The sequence below is a fragment of the Mastacembelus armatus genome, chromosome 10 (assembly GCF_900324485.2).
Source record: "Mastacembelus armatus chromosome 10, fMasArm1.2, whole genome shotgun sequence".
Classification (NCBI taxonomy): Eukaryota; Metazoa; Chordata; class Actinopteri; order Synbranchiformes; family Mastacembelidae; genus Mastacembelus; species Mastacembelus armatus.
Genome location: NC_046642.1, coordinates 6776000 through 6797475, shown reverse-complemented (window position 1 = coordinate 6797475; position 21476 = coordinate 6776000). Strand labels below are relative to the sequence as shown.

Genomic DNA, 21476 nt, shown 5'->3' with positions numbered 1-21476 from the left:
TGCTTTCTAATGCATTTTGCAACCAAATACTGCACAGTAGCACCTTAAGGCAAAATGTATTTGATTTGTACTCTCTCATCCAGTAACTCAGAGGTGCAGGGTTTGCGAATTATACCCCAACCAGCCACCAGGGGGAGATCAACCTACGAAGAGGAGCTCAGAGTGGAAGCTCATCAGTCATCTTCCTATATACAATCTATGATCTCACTGTTTTGGTTTTAAAATTATACACAGCATAATATGTACAGCAGTATCTCATAGCCACAGATTACAGTCATTATCTTTAAATATCAGCTACATCACACTTTAACAGAAATTCCAGGATATGAGGGTCAGGGAGATGCGATAAAGGTCCCTGGCCAGACTTCAACTAGGCACATTACAACTCATGGATGCCCTTAATATTTAACTAAATCATATACTGCATGAAAAGATCGACAATGTGTCACCACTTCCTCCCACTATGCAAAATGATCCATCTTGGTCTTCTAATGCATTCTGAACCAAATTCTGCACATTAGCGAGCAGAGGTAGTGGTGTGGTATCAGGCTGCAAATCAAAGCTGCCAATCATTTGAAAAAAACATCTGTTTCTACATAATAACACAAATTAAATTTAAAAAACTTTACACCTGTACACCAGTCAGCAGGATAATGTATTTCAGTTGTACTCTCAGTTTCAGCACTTTTCAGGGCAAACTTTATGAAATGTACCACAAACAGCCACCAGGGGGCAATTGATTTACGAAGAGGAGCACAGCATGACAGCTCATCAGTCATCTTTATGTACAATCTACGATCTCACTACTTTTAAAAGTAAAGACAAATCATAACTGAAATATGAGAATGATATAAAGCATAATATGTACAGCAGTATCTCATAGCCACAGATTACAGTCATTAGCTTTAAATATCAGCTACATCACACTGTACCAGCTGATGACAAACACACTCACTAATCCAATCGAAAAGCCTTCACAGCAGCATAGATCTTCTCTCTCTCTGCACTTTTTGCAGCCTTTTTTGCACCATTGTCAGTTTTCATCACAGTAAAGATGACAGCAGAATAATCCCACGCGTCCTCATACCTCTGAGAGAATATAGACGATGACAAACTTTAACATAATGTTGACGTGTGATTTGCTAAAGTGATTGTTACCTTTAAATACTTTACCTGTTGACATTTCAGACCACCACTGGTTGTCTGTCGGTCGACAGCAGCTGTGTAATGAAAGAGAAAATGATATCAATGACAAAAATAGTGATGCAGTTGTTGAAAAGAAGTATAAGTAATTTAAATTACCATTGCAAGAATCACACTTGTTTTTCTTGATGGCACAGATGAGGAAGGTTATAACAATGAGGCTTAACATGATGGCATTGGCTGACAGTGACCACAGGCTGGTTCCTGAAATAAATACACAGGCAAAAGCTATTTATACTTAAGAGCTGGTAAGATTATTCTGCAGGTGAAACTATAATTGATAATAGTTGATCTTAACAGATTGTATCTGACTTGCAGTATTATCTGACACCTCCTAAAACAATGATACAGTTACCGTCAATGTCCAGTTTTGTTCCATTTCCAAATAATATCTGTCCACATGTGGCCACAGCACAGTAATAAATCCCAGCATCAGAGGAGCTGATGTTAGAGAAGTGATAAACACAGCTCTTCACAGTGTCAGATCTCTTCTCACATTCATTATTTCCATCAGTGTAGATGATGTTTGGATGAGATTCATCTGATCCAGCTCTGAACCAGTACACACTGTGATCTCTTGGACACGTGTCGCTCTCAGAGTCAGAGAGGACTGAACACTGCAGAGTCACTGAGTCTCCTGGACGGACTGGATCAGATACTGTCGACTGAACAACTGAATAGTTTGACGTCCTCTGAGAGTTTCCTGTGTGATACGAGATTGTTGACAATTTTACATCCAAACTCTAGAAACAACATGAATTTTGTTCCAGAAGTAAAATTCCATCCAGGATTAAAATTCCACATTAATAAAATAAGACAATCAACCTAAAATAAACCTAATATTTTATATTATAATATATGCAATATTATATATAATATAATATTGTATATCTTATAATATATAATGAATGTTGAATTTTTTAATATTTGGCAACGATGTATTCAAAGAACACCTAATAAGTTTGGTATTACTTTAAAATATTTCAGAAATAACATGTTATTACCTTTTAATGACAAATATGTCCCACTCGAAGTAAACTTGTTCCAGACTCTGACTGCACAGTGATACATTCCCTCATCTTCCTGAATCGTCCTCACAATGGTCAGACTGATGATATTCTGGTCATGTTTTACTTTGAATCTTGACTCAGAAAACTCTGGTTCATATGTTGGGTTTGTATTTGTCTGCAGTGTCAAAATTAATTTCAGGTTATCTCCAACACTCTGCTTGTACCACTGGAGTCCATTTCGAATAAAGTCCTCATCAGGCAAAAAACATGTGAATGTCACAGGTTCATGAAGTCCAACTGTGATCACTGGAACCAGCGTGTCTGAGAAGAATAAAAACAAAATCATAATTATCTGAATGCAGGAAATAATCACATCAGCCACAACACATCTAGATTGCATGCAGATACTTCAATGTAAAAATATTTAGTCATTATTAAATATCACTTACGTCCTTGTTGGAGGAGAAGCAGTGTAACCCATAACACAATCATTGTGACACTGTCTGTATGCAGAGATGTCTTGGTTATTTAGTGAAGGAGGTGAGATGGGCGTCGAACTGAAAATGCATCTGATTGGTTGTTGTCTAGGAAGTTAGTAGCTGCACAGCCTGAGAGTAAATCCAACAGCATGATGGCACTGTCACTGTGAACATGCACAGAAAAATCGAACAGCTGGTACACTGGTGCAGTCAGAATCATTTGGAGCTGAATCCGCTCAACACAATGGAGATGATTGTGGATTTCAAGAGAAGTGTCGTGACTGTCTCCCCTCTCACCATCCTCAGCACCATAGTGTCTACTGTGGAGACCTTGAAGTTTCTGGGATCCACAATTTCCCAGGACCTGAATTGGATCTCCTACAGACTACATCTGGAAGAAGGCCCACCACAGACTTTATGTCTTGCGGCAGCTCAGGAAGTTAAACCTGCCATGGGAGCTACTGGTCACCTTCTCCACCTCCATCATACAGTCTGTCCTCTTCACCGTCTGGTTTGGATCAGCCAACAAACTGGACAAGAACGGACTGCAATGGACAATCCGATCTACAGAGAGGATCATTGGGGCCGATCATCCCTCCATCTAGCACCTGTACCGGTCCGTGGTCAGGACACGGGGTAGGAGCATCTCTGCAGACCCCTCTCAGGCTGTCGCTCTGATAAACTCCTAATGTCAGAAAGTGGCAGAAAAAATCACTGTGAAATAATACTACATGAATATTTGCACATCTGTACCTATCCCATGTAAGGTGTCACACCATTGTGACAGTTATACTTAATCCTTGCACACCTAATCGCACTAGTCACAGTTTCTATACTGTATATGTAAAATCACTCATTTAAGAATCTTGTACATGTTACTTGTAATTTATTTTTTAAATTTCTATCTTCTACTTTTAGGGTCTAAATTTTTATGTTAATTTTTGTACAAACAGAATTTAGTGAAGCAAACTTGGCCACAGACTTGGACAATAAAGCCCTTTCACTCTTAATGAACAGGAAGATCAACACAGTGGAGAAGGTGGTCGTGGTCACAGCCTCCATCCTCTATACTCACTTCATCTCTATTCAGGGGACGACTGAAAGGCAGCACCAGAGCAGCGCTCTGACAGCTTCTGATGCAGTTGACAGGTATCTGCTGGTGTGAAGGAGGAAACTCATGTAAACCTGCAAGAAAACCACAAATATGAACCCAGCTGAGACTTGGACAATGGAACAAACAACTGAAAGGGTTAAAAGCAGAACAGGAGTTGTCAGAACAAGTTTCTGAGTTTTTACACTTTTTAGAAAAATAGCTATGTATAAATAAATGCACAGTGATGTGTCCATCTGCTCCACACACAACACACATACACTGTTAAATATACAGAAAGGCCAAAACAGGAAGAGCAGAAACTGTACAATGTGATTTAAAACAAAAGCCCTGCAGTAAATACTTTGATGTACTTTGGGTCCTGCTTTGTACTTTCACACATAAACACATAAACATGCATTCACTCACCACTGACAAACAAATGATGCACGGAAACTTCAGCACTGTTGTGGTCGAGCTTTCAAACTGAGGTGTGAATATAAAGGAGCTTTTCTTCTCTGTCACTATGTTTTAATCTCAGACCAGTGGACTCACACTGATGTTCTGTCTTCTTAAAACAGCAACTAAAATACAGCTTTGGTATTTTATTTTATAATTATTATCAGTATCATCACAAAGATTCACAGGAGTAGTTCCATCCATCCATCCATTTTCTATACCCGTTTTTCCTGAATCAGGGTCACGGGGATCTGCTGGAGCCTATTCCAGCTCTCTCTTGGGTGGAAGGCAGGGGTACACCCTGGACAGGTCACCAGTCCATCGCAGGGCCACATATAGACACACAAAGACAGCCAACCTCACACACTCACACTCACTCCTACAGGCAATTTAGATTCACCAATCAACCTAACATGCATGTTTTTGGTCTGTGGGAGGAAACCGGAGTACCCGGAGTAAACCCACGCAAGCACAGGGAGAAGATGCAAACTCCACACAGAAAGGCCGGGTTACGAACCAACAACCTTATTGCTGTGAGGCAACAGTGCTAACCAGTTAGCCACCATGCTGCCCACAGGAGTAGTTAAAAACACTAAATCAAAATTATTTTGTGTGGTTTGATGCTTTTCATTGGTCGTTGCTGAGAGAGGGGGAGGTGCTAATCATCATTTGTCCGACCCTGGTATTTTTGGCAAAAGCAGCATTTTGACTGTGATCAGACATTTGTTGGTTTATTGAGAAAAAGGATCAATAGCATAGCTCTATGGTATGTAACTCTATGTAGCTCTATATTTCTGCTGCCTGTAGCTTTACTTAATCTCACTTTACAAAGTGCCGTGACATCAGTTGGGTTTTTTCATTTCAGCTGACCTCTAACATTTTAATTTACAGTGTCTTTTAATATGTTTAATAATGAAGGAAACCAAAGCAGAGACTTTTTTCGCTGGTTGAAAAACACACGTCTAACTTAATCACAATGTGTCTCATTTATTCCTTCAAATAAAGCACTAAGTTTTGTTCAGAGTCACAGTACTGTGTGAAGCTGGTAAATGCAACCACTGGGCTGAGGTGTTGATGGTCAGTGAATGTCAACTGCACATTATCCTTTGGACAGTCGTGTGTTGCAGCTATGCCAGCAGCTCTACTATGAGACGCTCTGGTACAACTTTGTTTTTGGTTCTCATCATGTTTGCTGATGCTAACAGCAGCTACGAGTGAGAGACACAAACTGGGCTCCAGGAAATCAGTCAACAGGGAAAGTGTTTAACTGTGAGATCAGTGTATTAAATAAACTTTAACAACATGTAGAAAGAATAAATTTCACATTAACCACATAAACAAGCATTTAGAATTAAATACCCACAGTAAAAAACCCCTTTGAAAGTAGTACAAGGACAAGTAAGATGTTGATGCACAAATGTTTGCAAGTATAGGGGGAAGGTCATTTTCTACGTTTCAGCCAATCAGGATGGTTTCTTCTTTGTAAACCTTGTGACTAAATCTTCCATTTGAGCAGCAAGACATCAGTAGCATAAGACAAGCTGTTGGACCACAATGGTCGACCGACTGGCTGCTTTGATTCTTCTTGGTACAGCGTGTAAGTGATATTTTTATCTAGTGTGAACAAAATACTACTGTAAACTACTGTCAGTACTATACTGTGTGTTAAAATATAGTAATACCTACATATCAGACAAGCCTTTAATGTAATACTTTACATTTTTGACTGATTTGTTTTTTCTTCAGATCTGATTCAAACTGCAGAGGTTGCTCACCTGCTCCCTTTTACTGTGGTTGAAGCTGGTGATGATTTTACCTTCATGTGTCAAGTCCCTGGGAAGGATGTCAAGTCTTTATTCTGGTATAAACAGTCTCTGGGACACATGATCCAAACAGTTGCTGTTTTAGGTCTAGGAAAAGTAACAGTCAGTGAAGAGTTTACAGACTCACGTTTCACAGTAACAAAACAGCAGGATCAGTATTTTCTTAACATCAGAAATGTGAGCAAAGAGGATGAAGCAACTTACCTCTGTCAAAGTGGAGCAATGTACACATCTTCTATCACCAAGGGCACATTCTTGGCTGTGAAGGGTAAAATGTCTTGTGCTTATGAAAATTAACAATTTCTACAATAAATCATACAAATTTATTAAAGTGTGAAATGTTTTGATGCCTCTTTGTAAACTAAACCTCACAGATCCTAATGAACAGAAAACTGTCTACGTGGAACAAACTCCAGAGACTGAGTCGGTCCAGCTGGGCGACTCAGTGACTCTCCAGTGTTCACTTGTCTCCAAGAACAAAGAAAACAGCGTCCAGTGTCCAGGTGAACACAGTGTGCACTGGTTCAGACCTGGATCAGGACGATTTGGTCCAGGCGTCATTTACACTCACAGAAACAGGAGCAATGAACCAGAGGAGAGGAGCTGTGTCTACAGTTGGTCCAAAACTATACAGGACTCCTCTGATGCTGGGACTTACTACTGTGCTGTGGTCACATGTGGACAGATCCTGTTTGGTGAAGGAACTACAGTGGACACAAGTAGGTATTCACAGTATTGAAAGAAATCTGACATACATTTATTTAACACTGTAAAAATATTAAAATGTGAACAAACACAAATTTTATGCCTTTAAAAGGCTGAAATCACAGGAAAGCTTGTGGACTCTGCATAGGTAGGCTCTACATCTTGAAGTAAGTTTATTTTTTAACTTAAATGTCTGAATCGATGAAAACAGAACTTTTGTTTAGTTGGTGGTTTCCAAAAAGTGGAACACTTTTAAATCCACTCATTTCTTTTGGGACACCATTCTGTGCTTTTAACCAATTCATGTGCTAACCTGCCATTCAATGAACATTATCAGTTGTTATCTTACTAATAAATATGGTTGAGGAGCCACCTGCTACACCTTACAGATGTGGTAATTAGGTGATCTTTAGTGGCCATAAAAATTATGAGATGATTAAGAATGTAGAGAAGAAAGTCTGTATTAGGAGGAGGTTTGGGTGGATGGACGGGTCATTCAAATGGACTTTCCTATACAAAGGTGGTGTTTGATTCCTGTGAAATGTTTTTTTTTTTAATTGAACATTTTAACAAGAGCAATGCCTTCTTTCTAATCTAACCACATAGTTTTTGTACATGAAGCAGGTTCACTCCATGCTTATTATTTTAACTATAAAATTGAAAATCATTGGCCTGCTCTGCCCTTCCAGTAGATCAATTAACCCACAACTCATGGTCCAAGTGACTATGGTGCAGTGAATGGTATAGTAACATTTGTACTGGGTGGTACATTAAGTTTCCATTTGACAGACAGTGTCAGTGAAGAAAATGTTAATTTACTAAAAATATCACAGCAGTTATTATATGTGTAACAAAAGCTGTTTTGCCATTGTTGTGTGTGTGTGTGTGTGTTTGTTTTATAGTCCAAAGTAATAATTTTCCCTGTGCACATGTTGGTAAGGTTTTTTTTTTTTTTCAGCGAGTGTTACACAAGTCAACAGAGGATCACTCAAATGATCTGGTAACATTGCTATTGTTAAATATTTTGGTGTCATGTCATTTGTGATTGTGATGTAGATGTGTAACCAGGATGTTATTAAATAATTCATCCTATCTTAACAGTTGTTGATGTCACAGCCCTAATCTTTAAAACATTTGTCATCAACAAATATACTTTTATTGCAGCATGATGAAGCAAAACCAGCCAACTATGCAGCACTGGACTTCTCCACAAGTAGAGTGAACAGAGGGAAGAGGAGACAGTCACCACAGGACTGTGTGTACTCTGTTGTTAGAGCTGATTACAACCAGCAACATCCCTCCCTGTAAGCAGACAAGGGCCTGTGCCAAGGTCCCCTACAGGGGCTCTCATCTTAGTTCATGTTATCAGACCCTACTGATAGAAAGCAGTGGCTGACCAGTCTGAATGTGTTCATTTTCTGAAGGTTGCTGCACACAGCTGAGGGTTACCTTTGTAATTCATGCCTCTGGACCTTTGATTAACTGCAAGCATTTCACTTTCCTAGATGTTCACATAAAACTAACACAGTAGTATCGGAGACAGTTATTCTATTAGATGCATATATTTTTATTGCAGCATGATGAAGCAAAACCAGCCAACTATGCAGCACTGGACTTCTCCACAAGTAGAGTGAACAGAGGGAAGAGGAGACAGTCACTACAGAGGCCTGTGCAAAGGTCCCCTACAGGGGCTCTCATCTTAGTTCATGTTATCAGACCCTACTGATAGAAAGCTGAGGGTTAGCTTTGTAATTCATGCCCGTAGTTCGTCAACACAAAAATGACCTTTTATATTTCCTCTCCATTTCTGTAAGAATTTCACTTTCTGATATGTTCACATGATCCTGATGTTAGAACTGAATACAGCTACACATGAAAGTAAAAGTGAAAGTGACTTAACTGGCCAAGTGTGGTGACCCATACTTGGAATTTGTGCTATGAATTTTAACCCACGCACACACACAGCAAGTGAACACACACACACACCGTGCACACACACCCGGGGCAGTGGGCAGCCAGTGCTGCTGCGCCCGGGGAGCAGTTGGGGGTCCAGTGCCTTGCTCAAGGGTCTTACCTCAGTCGTGGTATTGAAGGTGGACAGGGCGCTGGCTGTTTGCACCGTTCCCACCGACAATTTCCTGCTGGACCTGAGAGTCGAACCTGCAATTTTCAGGTTACAAGCCCGACTCACTATCCAGTATCATCATTACACTGATTTGAACCTGTCATAGTTAAAAATCTATCAACTCTGTGTTCTGTATTTATATGTTGGGTGGATTTTAGTAATTCTGGCGCATGTGGAAAACAAGAAAACCTGGTCTGCACAGTCACAGCAGCACTTTGGCACATAAAAACATTAGTTTTATTGACAGTTTGGTATCATTACAAATCATGTTCATTTATAACTTGTAGGGTCAAACTACAAATGAAAAAGTTACACTTTACATTTATAGTACTTATAACAAGACTATGGGCCAAAGATGATACAATAAATTTACTCTCAAACGTCCTCATGATTTATCAAATTATTATTATTGGGATCTTTATGTTTTATCTTTTTTCCATTAAGTCAGTGGATTTAGTAACTTTGATCAGTGTCTTTCATTTGAAGAATAGTTTTCTTTCTGCAGATTTCACTACTGCCATTAACTTAAAACATATTCACAGCTGTCAATGATGGTGACTTGAATTCAGTAATGTCCATATATTTATGTTGCAGATTTAGTCCAATCAAAAAGCCTTCACAGCAGCATAGATCCTCTCACTCTCTGCACTTTATGCTCAAAAATGTGGCAGAATTAAAATAATTATTTGATAGATTTGTGCTTTGGAAAGCCTCAGTACTTTGCCATATTTAGCTATGGATGTGTTATTTAACAGAAATTCCAGGAAATGAGGGTCAGGGAGATGCGATAAAGGTTCCTAGCCAGACTCCAACTAGGCACACCGCCCTTAATATTTAATTAAATCATATATTGCATGAAAAGATCGACAATGTGTCACCACTTCCTCCCACTATGCAAAAATGATCCATCTTGGTCTTCTAATGCATTCTGAACCAAATTCTGCACATTAGCGAGCAGAGGTAGTGGTGTGGTATCAGGCTGCAAATCAAAGCTGCCAATCATTTGAAAAAAACATCTGTTTCTACATAATAACACAAGTTAATTAAAAATTGATTTACGAAGAGAAGCACAGCATGACAGCTCATCAGTCATCTTTAAGTACAATCGATGATCTCATTACCTTTAAAAGTAAAGACAAATCATAACTGAAATATGAGAATGATATAAAGCATAATATGTACAGCAGTATCTCATAGCCACAGATTACAGTCATTAGCTTTAAATATCAGCTACATCACACTGTACCAGCTGATGACAAACACACTCACTAATCCAATCGAAAAGCCTTCACAGCAGCATAGATCTTCTCTCTCTCTGCACTTTTTGCAGCCTTTTTTGCACCATTGTCAGTTTTCATCACAGTAAAGATGACAGCAGAATAATCCCACGCGTCCTCATACCTCTGAGAGAATATAGACGATGACAAACTTTAACATAATGTTGACGTGTGATTTGCTAAAGTGATTGTTACCTTTAAATACTTTACCTGTTGACATTTCAGACCACCACTGGTTGTCTGTCGGTCGACAGCAGCTGTGTAATGAAAGAGAAAATGATGTCAATGACAAAAATAGTGATGCAGTTGTTGAAAAGAAGTATAAGTAATTTAAATTACCATTGTCAGAGTCACACTTGTTTTTCTTGATGGCACAGATGAGGAAGGTTATAACAATGAGGCTTAACATGATGGCATTGGCTGACAGTGACCACAGGCTGGTTCCTGAAATGAGTAAAAGTAACTTATATTTAGTAATAACTCCTAGTAATATAATGTATTATCTGACACCTCCTAAAACAATGATATAGTTACCGTCAATGTCCAGTTTTGTTCCATTTCCAAATAATATCTGTCCACATGTGGCCACAGCACAGTAATAAGTCCCAGCATCAGAGGAGCTGATGTTCTTAGAGAAGTGATAAACACAGCTCTTCACAGTGTCAGATCTCTTCTCACATTCATTATTTCCATTAGTGTAGATGATGTTTGGATGAGATTCATCTGATCCAGCTCTGAACCAGTACACACTGTGATCTCTTGGACATGTGTCGCTCTCAGAGTCAGAGAGGACTGAACACTGCAGAGTCACTGAGTCTCCTGGATGGACTGGATCAGATACTGTCGACTGAACAACTGAATAGTCTGACGTCCTCTGAGTGTTTCCTGTGTGATAGAAAATTGTTTAAGATCTAAAGTGGAGAAATAACATCAGTTTTGAGTCCTACAGTTTAAATTGGGTCCAAACTTAAACTTTCACATTAACAAAAGAGAACAATGAATGTAACGTCAAATTAAAATAAGGTAATTTAAGATGATTTTTTTTTTGACAACTGTTTGGCGACACTGAGTTGTCTTAAGAAACATTAACTTTGTTTAGGCAAATACATGTTTTTATTTATCCCAGTATATTGTAAAAAACACATAATTATCTTTTAATGACAAATATGTCCCACTCCACGTAAACGTGTTCCAGACTCTGACTGCACAGTGATACATTCCCTCATCTTCCTGACTCGTCCTCAATATGATCAGATTGCTGATATTCTGGTTATGTTTTACTTTGAATCTTGACTCAGAAAACTCTGGTTCATATGTTGGGTTTATATTTGTTCGCAGTGTCAAAATTAATTTCAGGTTATCTCCAACACTCTGCTTGTACCACTGGAGTCCATTACGGATGAAGTCCTTATCAGGCAAAAAACATGTAAATGTCACAGGTTCATGAAGTTGAACTGTGATAACTGGAACCAGCGTGTCTGAGAAAAATAAAAACAAAATCATAATTATCTGAATGCAGGAAATAATCACATCAACCACAACACATCTAGATTGCATGCAGATACTTCAATGTAAAAATATTTAGTCATTATTAAATAGCACTTACGTCCTTGTTGGAGGAGAAGCAGTGTAACCCATAACACAATCATTGTGACACTGTCTGTATGCAGAGATGTCTTGGTTATTTAGTGAAGGAGGTGAGATGGGCGTGATAGGTCGAAATGAAATGCATCTGATTGGCTGTTGTCTAGGAAGTTAGTAGCTGCACAGCCTGAGACTAAAACCATTCGCATGTCACTGTAAACATGTTGGTCATATGGTGAACATAGCATGAAGGCATTTTGCTTAACTAGTTTTAAATGCTTTGTGATATAAAGATCATTTAAACCACATTGTGCAGCTTATTGAGGAATGAGGGATGTTACTTTTTATATTATGTGCATATTTCAGCGATTTTACGTTAATTAGTCTACAGGGGGAAAGGATCTGACGGCTCAAAAACCTCAATCTTCATGAAGCTACAGCTGTGGCATACGTGCCAGAAAATGACATAAGTCACAGAAAACAGACTAACCAGAATAAAATAAGGCTAAGATGATACAATCATCCTAATATGAGTCTCAGTTTTCAGCTAGACATTGATATCAGCACACTAAAATGTTCATAGTGACAGTGTTATCATGTTTATACGTCTCCTGCCAGCATCTTGTACAACACTGTGTGCAGTTTTTATAGATATGAGGGAAAATGATGCTTTAAGAACAAATTAGACTGAGAAACACAGACAACATGTAAGATGAGCAGATCTACATTAGAGTAAGTGGAAGAAGACACCAGACATAACACTTAAGATGAAGAAAACAAGCTCCGACTACTCTAGAATATCTGTGTTCATGTTACAGGAGAAGATGTTTCTGACAAAATCTGAGGTAGGTTTTGTGCCTGTAGAGTAAAAAGTTAAGCTATGATATCACTTCTGTCTGGTCTGAAAAACTGATTTGTCTCTCCTCTAGCTTATGACTTCACATACTGTGACACAAACTCTGAAATGCAGCCCTCACAGTAGTCTTAAAATTATCAAAAACTTTTCTGCCAAGATGATCGATACAAAGAAGTCCAGAATGAGCCCATGTACAGTGGTGAACAGATTTTCAATAACAGGAATAGAATAATCTCATGCTGTCCAGTATAAACACCATGAACCCTTTTATCAGAGTGCAATAGCATCACTCAGCGTATAGATATTAAACAACTGAATGTTAAAAACACAGAAATTGTCAGATGATTTTGAGTTTTGATACATTGAAGCCAAATGAACATGTATGAATAAATGACCTGACACAGAAAAGTGTCCATCTGCTCCACACACAATACACATACAGTAAAAACTGTAAAATGTGATTTAAAAAACAAAAGCCGTACAGTAAATACTTTGATGTACTTGAATTCACACATAAACACATAAACATGCATTCAGTCAAAACTGACTAATGATTCATGGAAATTCAGCACTGTTGTGGTCGAGCTTTCAAACTGAGGTGTGAATATAAAGGAGCTTTTCTTCTCTGTCACTATGTTTTAATCTCAGACCACTGGACTCACACTGATGTTCTGTCTTTTTAAAACAGCAACTAAAATACAGCTGCAGTGTATTATTTTATAATTATTAGTAGTATGATCACAGTGATTCAAAAGAGTAGTTAAAGGTACAGGAGACACACACACACACACAGTCTTGACCGTCAAGTCTGACAGTGAGTACTGGAGAAAATGTCCTCATTTGGATAAAGGTACAAGTACACACACACACAGACACACCTGCTCAGGTGTGCTACATCAAGACAAATTTTCTGGGGTTTGATGTTTTATTCAGTATTATTATGATCATAATGACTCATAAGATTAGTTAAAGCTGCAGGGGAAACACACCTGTCAGTATATTCATCACTGATGATTTTGCTGTTTTAACATGTTCATATCATGATTTATTTCTATGATGGGACATTTGTCACACTTGGTCACAAAGACATGTACAGTGGGTACGGAAAGTATTCAGACCCCTTTTGGGATGACCAGAACTCTTCCTAGACCTGGCCATCCAGCCAAACTGAATAATCGTGGGAGAAGAGCCTTGGTGAGAGAGGTAAAGAAGAATTCAAAGATCACTGTGGCTGAGCTCCAGAGATGCAGTAGGGAGATGGGAGAAAGTTCCACAAAGTCAACTATCACTGCAGCCCTCCACCAGTCGGGGCTTTATGGCAGAGTGGCCCGATGGAAGCCTCTCCTCAGTGCAAGACACATGAAAGCCCACATAGAGTTTGCCAAAAAACACATGAAGGACTCCCAGACTATGAGAAATAAGATTCTCTGGTCTGATGAGACCAAGATTGCACCTTTTGGCGTTAATTCTAAGCGGCATGTGTGGAGAAAACCAGGCACTGCTCATCCCCTGCCCATTACAATCCCTACAGTGAAACATGGTGGTGGGAGCATCATGTTGTGGGGGTGTTTTTCAGCTGCAGGGACAGGACGACTGGTTGCAATTGAAGGAAAGATGAATGCGGCCAAGTACAGAGATATCCTGGAAGAAAACCTCTTCCAGAGTGCTCAGGACCTCAGACTGGGCCGAAGGTTCACCTTTCAACAGGACAATGACCCTAAGCACACAGCTAAAATAACAAAGGAGCGGCTTCGAAACAACTCTGTGACCGTTATTGACTGGCCCAGCCAGATCCCTGACCTAAACCCAATTGAGCATCTCTGGAGAGACCTGAAAATGGCTGTCCACCAACGTTCACCATCCAACCTGACAGAACTGGAGAGGATCTGCAAGGAAGAATGGCAGAGGATCCCCAAATCCAGGTGTGAAAAACTTGTTGTATCATTCCCAAGAAGACTCATGGCTCAAAAGGATGCTTCTACTCAATACTGAGCACAGGGTCTGAATACATATGACCATGTGATATTTCAGTTTTTCTTTTTTAATAAATTTGCAAAAATTTCTACATTTCTGTTTTTTTTTCTGTCAAGATGGGGTGCTGAGTGTACATTAATGAGAAATAAAATGAACTTTTTTGATTTTGGCAAATGGCTGCAATGACACAAAGAGTGAAAAATTTAAAGGGGTCTGAATACTTTCCGTACCCACTGTAGAAGAAATGGTACAACGAGATCCAGAGAGAGAGAGGGGAGAGATCTGTGGTAAATATCAGCAGCACAGTCGTGTGTTGCAGCTATGCCAGCAGCTCTACTATGAGACGCTCTGGTACAATTTTGTGTTTGGTTCTCATCATGTTTGCTGATGCTAACAGCAGTTATGAGTGAGAGACACAAACTGGGCTCCAGGAAATCAGTCAACAGGGAAAGTGTTTAACTGTGAGATCAGTGTATTAAATAAACAACAGAGTCTTGTCTATTCTGCCACGATGAGGGAGGAACCAGAGAATTCAACTGAACCAAAATTACAAGTATAGGGGGAAGGTCATTTCTTTCATTTCAGCCAATCAGGATGGTTTCTTCTTTGTAAACCTTGTGACTAAAATCTGCAAGACATTAGTAGACAAGCTGTTGGACCACAATGGTCGACCGACTGGCTGCTTTGATTCTTCTTGGTACAGATTATATGATATATTTTGAGCGAGTGTGGGCAAAATATTACTGTAATCTACTCCTACTGCTGATGTGGTGTAGGGAGTAACCTGGAGGGCAAACCCTACAGTAGGGGTGGTAGCTGCCCCCTTTGCAACCCTGTAGATCTGAATGTCTTTTAAAAGGTGATTTGTTGTTGCTACAAAATGAAGCCATAATCTGACTTTTTTTCCCCAGTGAATCAACCATTTATTAGTTTAATTAATGCTACACTGTTTCCTAATATTAATAGTTGAGGATCCAACTCCTGCAGCTTCCAGTATTTACAAATGTGGTAATTAGGTGACCTATAGTGCCTGAAAAAAACTATAACTCAACAAAGGAGGAAATGAGGTGATGAAGAATATAGAGCAAGAAAGTCTGTGTTTGGAGGTTTGGGGGGATCGATGGGTCATTTACCACTAGACTTTTAACCTAAGCCATGACCTTTTTCCAAACCTAACCACATAGTTTGTAATAAGTCCATGTTTATTATTGTAACTAAGCCAACAAATGTCTATGGCATGATTTCAACCCATTGAACCTACTAGCAGGTCTACTAGGAACTTAATGATCCCCAACCCAGGGCCCAGGTGATTACAGTGCAGCAAATAGCATATTAGCATTTGTAGTGGGTGGTACTTTACGTTTTCATTTGACAAACTGTGTTAGACATAACAAGTCAACAGTAGGTCACTCAAAGGATGAGGTGATATTGTTTGTGCTAAATATGTAGGGGAGAGTAAAATCAAGAACATTTGCTTGGCACAGTCACAGCAGCAGCAACTCTTTGGCATAATATTAACTTTAGTTTTATTGACATATTTTGATATCGTTGTAAATGATCATGTATAACATGTATAGTCAAACACCAAAGTGAAGGTTACACTTTATATTTTCAGCATCTATAACAGGGTCATTAGCATAAGATGAACCAATAAACTTACTTTCAAATGTTCTTCTGACACTGAGAACTGATGCAACATATTAAGTGGATCAGTATGTGTTATTTTTCTCTCAATAAAAATCAGTGGATATAGTAGCTTTCATTTTAACTTTTTTTTTTAAACTATTTTTTCCTCCAGCAGCTTTCACCAACCATCGGTATAACTAAAAGTAATCATATTGACAACTATCAGTGGTAATGACTTGATTGCATTTATTTAAATCATATAAATCCTCTATAGAAAGATGGACAACATGCCAACACTTTCTGCCACTATGCGAAAATGAAACCAAAGTACGGTTGCCATCTTTCTTTGTAATTCATTTTGTAACCAAATTCTGCACAGTAGCGACCAGAGGTAACACCAAGGTATCAGGCTGCAAATCAAAGCCCCCAATCATTTGAAAAACACCTGTTTTTACAATTTATTAAGAGCAAACTTATAATAAAAATGACCACCAGTAGAGGGACAGGGTTTATCACTTGTATAAGAACAACCCAGCAGGGAGCAAACAACTTACGAAAAAGAGCTCAGCTTGATGGCTCATCTTTTTATATACAATCTATGATCTCACTATTTTTATAAGTACAAAAATGTTATTGAAATATGCAAATGATATAAAGCATAATATGTACAGCAGTATCTCATAGCCACAGATTACAGTCATTAGCTTTAAATATCAGCTACATCACACTGTACCAGCTGATGACAAACACACTCACTAATCCAATCGAAAAGCCTTCACAGCAGCATAGATCTTCTCTCTCTCTGCACTTTTTGCAGCCTTTTTTGCACCATTGTCAGTTTTCATCACAGTAAAGATGACAGCAGAATAATCCCATGTGTCCTCATACCTCTGAGAAAATATAGAAGATGACAAACTTCAAAATAATGTGAACATGTGATTTGCTAAAGTGATTACCTTTAAATACTTTACCTGTTGACATTTCAGACCACCACTGGTTGTCTGTCGGTCGACAGCAGCTGTGTAATGAAAGAGAAAATGATATCAATGACAAAAATAGTGATGCAGTTGTTGAAAAGAAGCAGAATGTCATGAGCTGGTGTCGGAGTGGAAGTGCAGAAGAGAAGGTAGGACCCAATTGCTGGACAAACAAAGGCTTTATTTCCTCCTGGGAACTCCAGGGCACAAAACAATCAGTATAAATGAACCAGGTGAGACGGTAAGCTCCCAAGACCGGGTGAGACGGTCGAAACTCAAAAACACTTTCACTCTGTAACACAAACTATACACAACTACTGCTACGGCAGGGAACAAAGGAAAGAGGGAGGTATAAATAGGGAGAACACAAATCGGGGACCAGTGCAAAGGGAAAAAGGAAGTCTTTACAAAATAAAGGTTCCCCGGCAGGAAGTCCCAGAGGGGAATCATGACACAGAAGTAACTTATATTAGCGTTGTCAGAATCACACTTGTTTTTCTTGATGGCACAGATGAGGAAGGTTATAACAATGAGGCTTAACAGCAAATAAGCTGACTGGAGAAATATAATGGCATGGGCAAACACAGGCAAAAGCTATTTATACTTAGGAGCTGGTGAGATCATTCTGCAGATGAAACGAAAACTGAGAATAGCTGATCTTAACAGATTGTATTTGACTTGCTGTATTATCTGACACCTCCTAAAACAATGATATAGTTACTGTCAATGTCCAGTTTTGTTCCATTTCCAAATAATATCTGTCCACATGTGGCCACAGCACAGTAATAAGTCCCAGCATCAGAGGAGCTGATGTCCACAGAGAAGTGATAAACACAGCTCTTCACTGTGTCAGATCTCCAAATAAGAAGATAAGATATGAAACCTTTATTTGTCCCACAATGGGGAAATTGCATTGTTGCAACAGCACAGTAAAAGTACTCAGCAGAGTGCCAGAAGTAGCAAAGATGTGAGATAAATAAGAAACTAATAATATCTGTCCACATGTGGCCACAGCACAGTAATAATTCCCAGTATCAGAGGAGCTGATGTTTAACTCAAAAATGTACATGAAGTTTGTCATGTGTTGTATGTCCACTTTGTCCATTAAATAATATTTTGAAGTAAAACAACGTACTCTATACTTTTAAGGCTAGACTTAAAACCTTCCTCTTTGACAAAGCATATAGTTAGGGCTGGCTTCAGGCAACCCTGAACCATCCCTTAGTTATGCTGCTATAGGCCTAGACTGCCCAAGGACCATCGGTGCACTGAGCTCCCCTACCCTACCCTAACCCCCCCGCTCCCCCTTTCCCTTCCCCTCCCCTCTCTTCTCTCCTCCCACCTCATGTATATTCCACCATATACAGGTGGAGATGGCCGCCCAAACTGAGCCTGGTTCTGCTGGAGGTTTTTTCTTCCGTTAAAGGGAGTTTTTCCTCTCCACTGTCGCCAAGTGCTTGCTCATAAGGGAATTGTTGGGTTTTTAGTTTTAGTTTTTGTAAAGTGCCTTGAGATGATTTGTATTGTGATTTGGCGCTATACAAATAAAATTGAATTGAATTGAAAAAATACATAGTCATTCAACAACACTTACCTTTAAATTGTTCACGTGCTGATCTTGAATTTCGGGAACAGATGAAAACAATATTTCCAGTCACAGAGACGGCCAAACAGATCACTGATATCACCAGTGCAATAAATTCAGAACTTGCTGTTTGCTCTAGAAAACAAAATTAAATTAATGCTTCTGAAAGCCATGATCCTATTAACATATTCCAGGACTGAAACACAAAATCATACCAATGTCCAGTTTTGTTCCATCTCCAAATAATATCTGTCCACATGTGGCCACAGCACAGTAATAAGTCCCAGCATCAGAGGAGCTGATGTTAGAGAAGTGATAAACACAGCTCTTCACAGTGTCAGATCTCTTCTCACATTCATTATTTCCATCAGTGTAGATGATGTTTGGATGAGATTCATCTGATCCAGCTCTGAACCAGTACACACTGTGATCTCTTGGACACGTGTCGCTCTCAGAGTCAGAGAGGACTGAACACTGCAGAGTCACTGAGTCTCCTGGACGGACTGGATCAGATACTGTCGACTGAACAACTGAATAGTTTGACGTCCTCTGAGTGTTTCCTGTGTGATATATGATTGTTGAAAATTTAAGTTGTAAAGTCTAGGAACAACATCAGTTTGGAGTCCTACAATTTAAATTAGGTAAATTGAGATATGATTTTTTCAACAACTGTTTGGTGACACTGTGTTGTCTTCAGAAACATTAACTCTGTTTAAGCAACTGTGTTTTAAATTATGCCAGTATATTGCAAATAACGCATAATTACCTTTTAATGACAAATAAGTTGCACTCGAAATAAACTTGTTCCAGTTTCTGACTGCACAGTGATACATTCCCTCATCTTCCTGAATCGTCCTCACAATGGTCAGATTGATGATATTCTGGTTGTGATTTACTTTGAATCTTGACTCAGAAAACTCTGGTTCATATGTTGGGTTTATATTTGTCTGCAGTGTCAAAATTAATTTCAGGTTATCTCCAACACTCTGCTTGTACCACTGGAGTCCATTACGGATGAAGTCCTTATCAGGCAAAAAACATGTGAATGTCACAGGTTCATGAAGTCGAACTGTGATCACTGGAACCAGCGTGTCTGAGAAGAATAAAAACAAAATCATAATTATCTGAATGCAGGAAATAATCACATCAACCACAACACATCTAGATTGCATGCAGATACTTCAATGTAAAAATATTTAGTCAGTATTAAATAGCACTTACGTCCTTGTTGGAGGAGAAGCAGTGTAACCCATAACACAATCATTGTGACACTGTCTGTATGCAGAGATGTCTTGGTTATTTAGTGAAGGAGGTGAGATGGGCGTGATAGGTCGAACTGAAATGCATCTGATTGGCTGTTGTCTAGGAAGTTAGTAGCTGCACAGCCTGAGACTAAAACCATTCGCATGTCACTGTAAACATGTTGGTCATATGGTGAACATAGCATGAAGGCATTTTGCTTAACTAGTTTTAAATGCTTTGTGATATAAAGATCATTTAAACCACATTGTGCAGCTTATTGAGGAATGAGGGATGTTACTTTTTATATTATGTGCATATTTCAGCGATTTTACGTTAATTAGTCTACAGGGGGAAAGGATCTGACGGCTCAAAAACCTCAATCTTCATGAAGCTACAGCTGTGGCATACGTGCCAGAAAATGACATAAGTCACATAAAACAGACTAACCAGAATAAAATAAGGCTAAGATGATACAATCATCCTAATATGAGTCTCAGTTTTCAGCTAGATATTGATATTAGCACACTAAAATGTTCATAGTGACAGTGTTATCATGTTTATACGTCTCCTGCCAGCATCTTGTACAACACTGTGTGCAGTTTTTATAGATATGAGGGAAAATGATGCTTTAAGAACAAATTAGACTGACAAACACAGACAGCATGTAAGATGAGCAGATCTACATTAGAGTAAGTGGAAGAAGACACCAGACATAACACTTAAGATGAAGAAAACAAGCTACGACTACTCTAGACTATCTGTGTTCATGTTACAGGAGAAGATGTTTCTGACAAACTCTGAGGTAGGTTTTGTGCCTGTAGAGTAAAAAGTTAAGCTATGATATCACTTCTGTCTGGTCTGAAAAACTGATTTGTCTCTCCTCTAGCTTATGACTTCACATACTGTGACACAAACGCTGAAATACAGCCCTCACAGTAGTCTTAAAATGATCATAGATTTTCAGTAACAGGAATAGAATAATCTCATGCAGTCCAGTATAAACACCATGAACCCTTTTATCAGAGTGCAATAGCATCACTCAGCGTATAGATATTAAACAACTGAATGTTAAAAACACAAAAATTGTCAGATGATTTTGAGTTTTGACACATTGAAGCCAAATGAACATGTATGAATAAATGACCTGACACAGAAAAGTGTCCATCTGCTCCACACACAATACACATACAGTAAAAACTGTAAAATGTGATTTAAAAAACAAAAGCCGTGCAGTAAATACTTTGATGTACTTGAATTCACACATAAACATGCATTCAGTCAAAACTGACTAATGATTCATGGAAACTTCAGCACTGTTGTGGTCGAGCTTTCAAACTGAGGTGTGAATATAAAGGAGCTTTTCTTCTCTGTCACTATGTTTTAATCTCAGACCACTGGACTCACACTGATGTTCTGTCTTTTTAAAACAGCAACTAAAATACAGCTGCAGTGTATTATTTT

The 21476-nt window shown here is 38.8% G+C and overlaps 3 protein-coding genes across 3 annotated transcripts; all 3 read right to left on the bottom strand.

The window, feature by feature from the left end:
- Position 1: 1 nt before the first annotated feature.
- LOC113144087 (uncharacterized) lies at positions 2–2705 on the bottom strand. Its single transcript, XM_026329794.2, has 6 exons — positions 2663–2705; positions 2208–2534; positions 1559–1906; positions 1303–1407; positions 1174–1220; positions 2–1089 (listed from the first exon to the last, which is right to left on the bottom strand). Exons 1-6 carry the CDS (start codon positions 2703–2705, stop codon positions 955–957), a joined length of 1005 nt encoding a protein of 334 aa, XP_026185579.1. The 3' UTR covers positions 2–954.
- Positions 2706–10501: 7796 nt separating this feature from the next.
- LOC113144729 (uncharacterized) lies at positions 10502–11820 on the bottom strand. The gene is made up of 5 exons (XM_026330957.1): positions 11778–11820; positions 11325–11649; positions 10706–11058; positions 10579–10615; positions 10502–10535 (listed from the first exon to the last, which is right to left on the bottom strand). The coding sequence occupies exons 1-5, from the start codon at positions 11818–11820 to the stop codon at positions 10502–10504; spliced, it is 792 nt and encodes a 263-aa protein (XP_026186742.1).
- Positions 11821–16863: 5043 nt separating this feature from the next.
- LOC113144728 (uncharacterized) lies at positions 16864–19891 on the bottom strand. The gene is made up of 5 exons (XM_026330955.1): positions 19540–19891; positions 18989–19333; positions 18783–18908; positions 17183–17229; positions 16864–17101 (listed from the first exon to the last, which is right to left on the bottom strand). The coding sequence occupies exons 1-5, from the start codon at positions 19889–19891 to the stop codon at positions 16967–16969; spliced, it is 1005 nt and encodes a 334-aa protein (XP_026186740.1). The 3' UTR covers positions 16864–16966.
- Positions 19892–21476: the final 1585 nt, after the last annotated feature.

Coding starts and splice junctions, on each gene's coding strand:
- LOC113144087 (XM_026329794.2), bottom strand. CDS start 2,705: ATGATTGTGTTATGGGTTACACTGCTTCTCCTCCAACAAGGAC. Junction 2,535..2,662: donor GCTTCTCCTCCAACAAGGAC/GTAAGTGATATT, acceptor TATTCTTCTCAG/ACACGCTGGTTCCAGTGATC. Junction 1,090..1,173: donor GTGGTCTGAAATGTCAACAG/GTAAAGTATTTA, acceptor ATATTCTCTCAG/AGGTATGAGGACGCGTGGGA.
- LOC113144729 (XM_026330957.1), bottom strand. CDS start 11,820: ATGATTGTGTTATGGGTTACACTGCTTCTCCTCCAACAAGGAC. Junction 11,650..11,777: donor GCTTCTCCTCCAACAAGGAC/GTAAGTGCTATT, acceptor TATTTTTCTCAG/ACACGCTGGTTCCAGTTATC. Junction 10,536..10,578: donor CTGTCAGCCAATGCCATCAT/GTTAAGCCTCAT, acceptor TGTGCCATCAAG/AAAAACAAGTGTGACTCTGA.
- LOC113144728 (XM_026330955.1), bottom strand. CDS start 19,891: ATGATTTTGTTTTTATTCTTCTCAGACACGCTGGTTCCAGTGATCACA. Junction 18,909..18,988: donor TGGAACAAAACTGGACATTG/GTATGATTTTGT, acceptor TTTGTTTTCTAG/AGCAAACAGCAAGTTCTGAA. Junction 17,230..18,782: donor AGCACGTGAACAATTTAAAG/GTAAGTGTTGTT, acceptor TTCATTACACAG/CTGCTGTCGACCGACAGACA.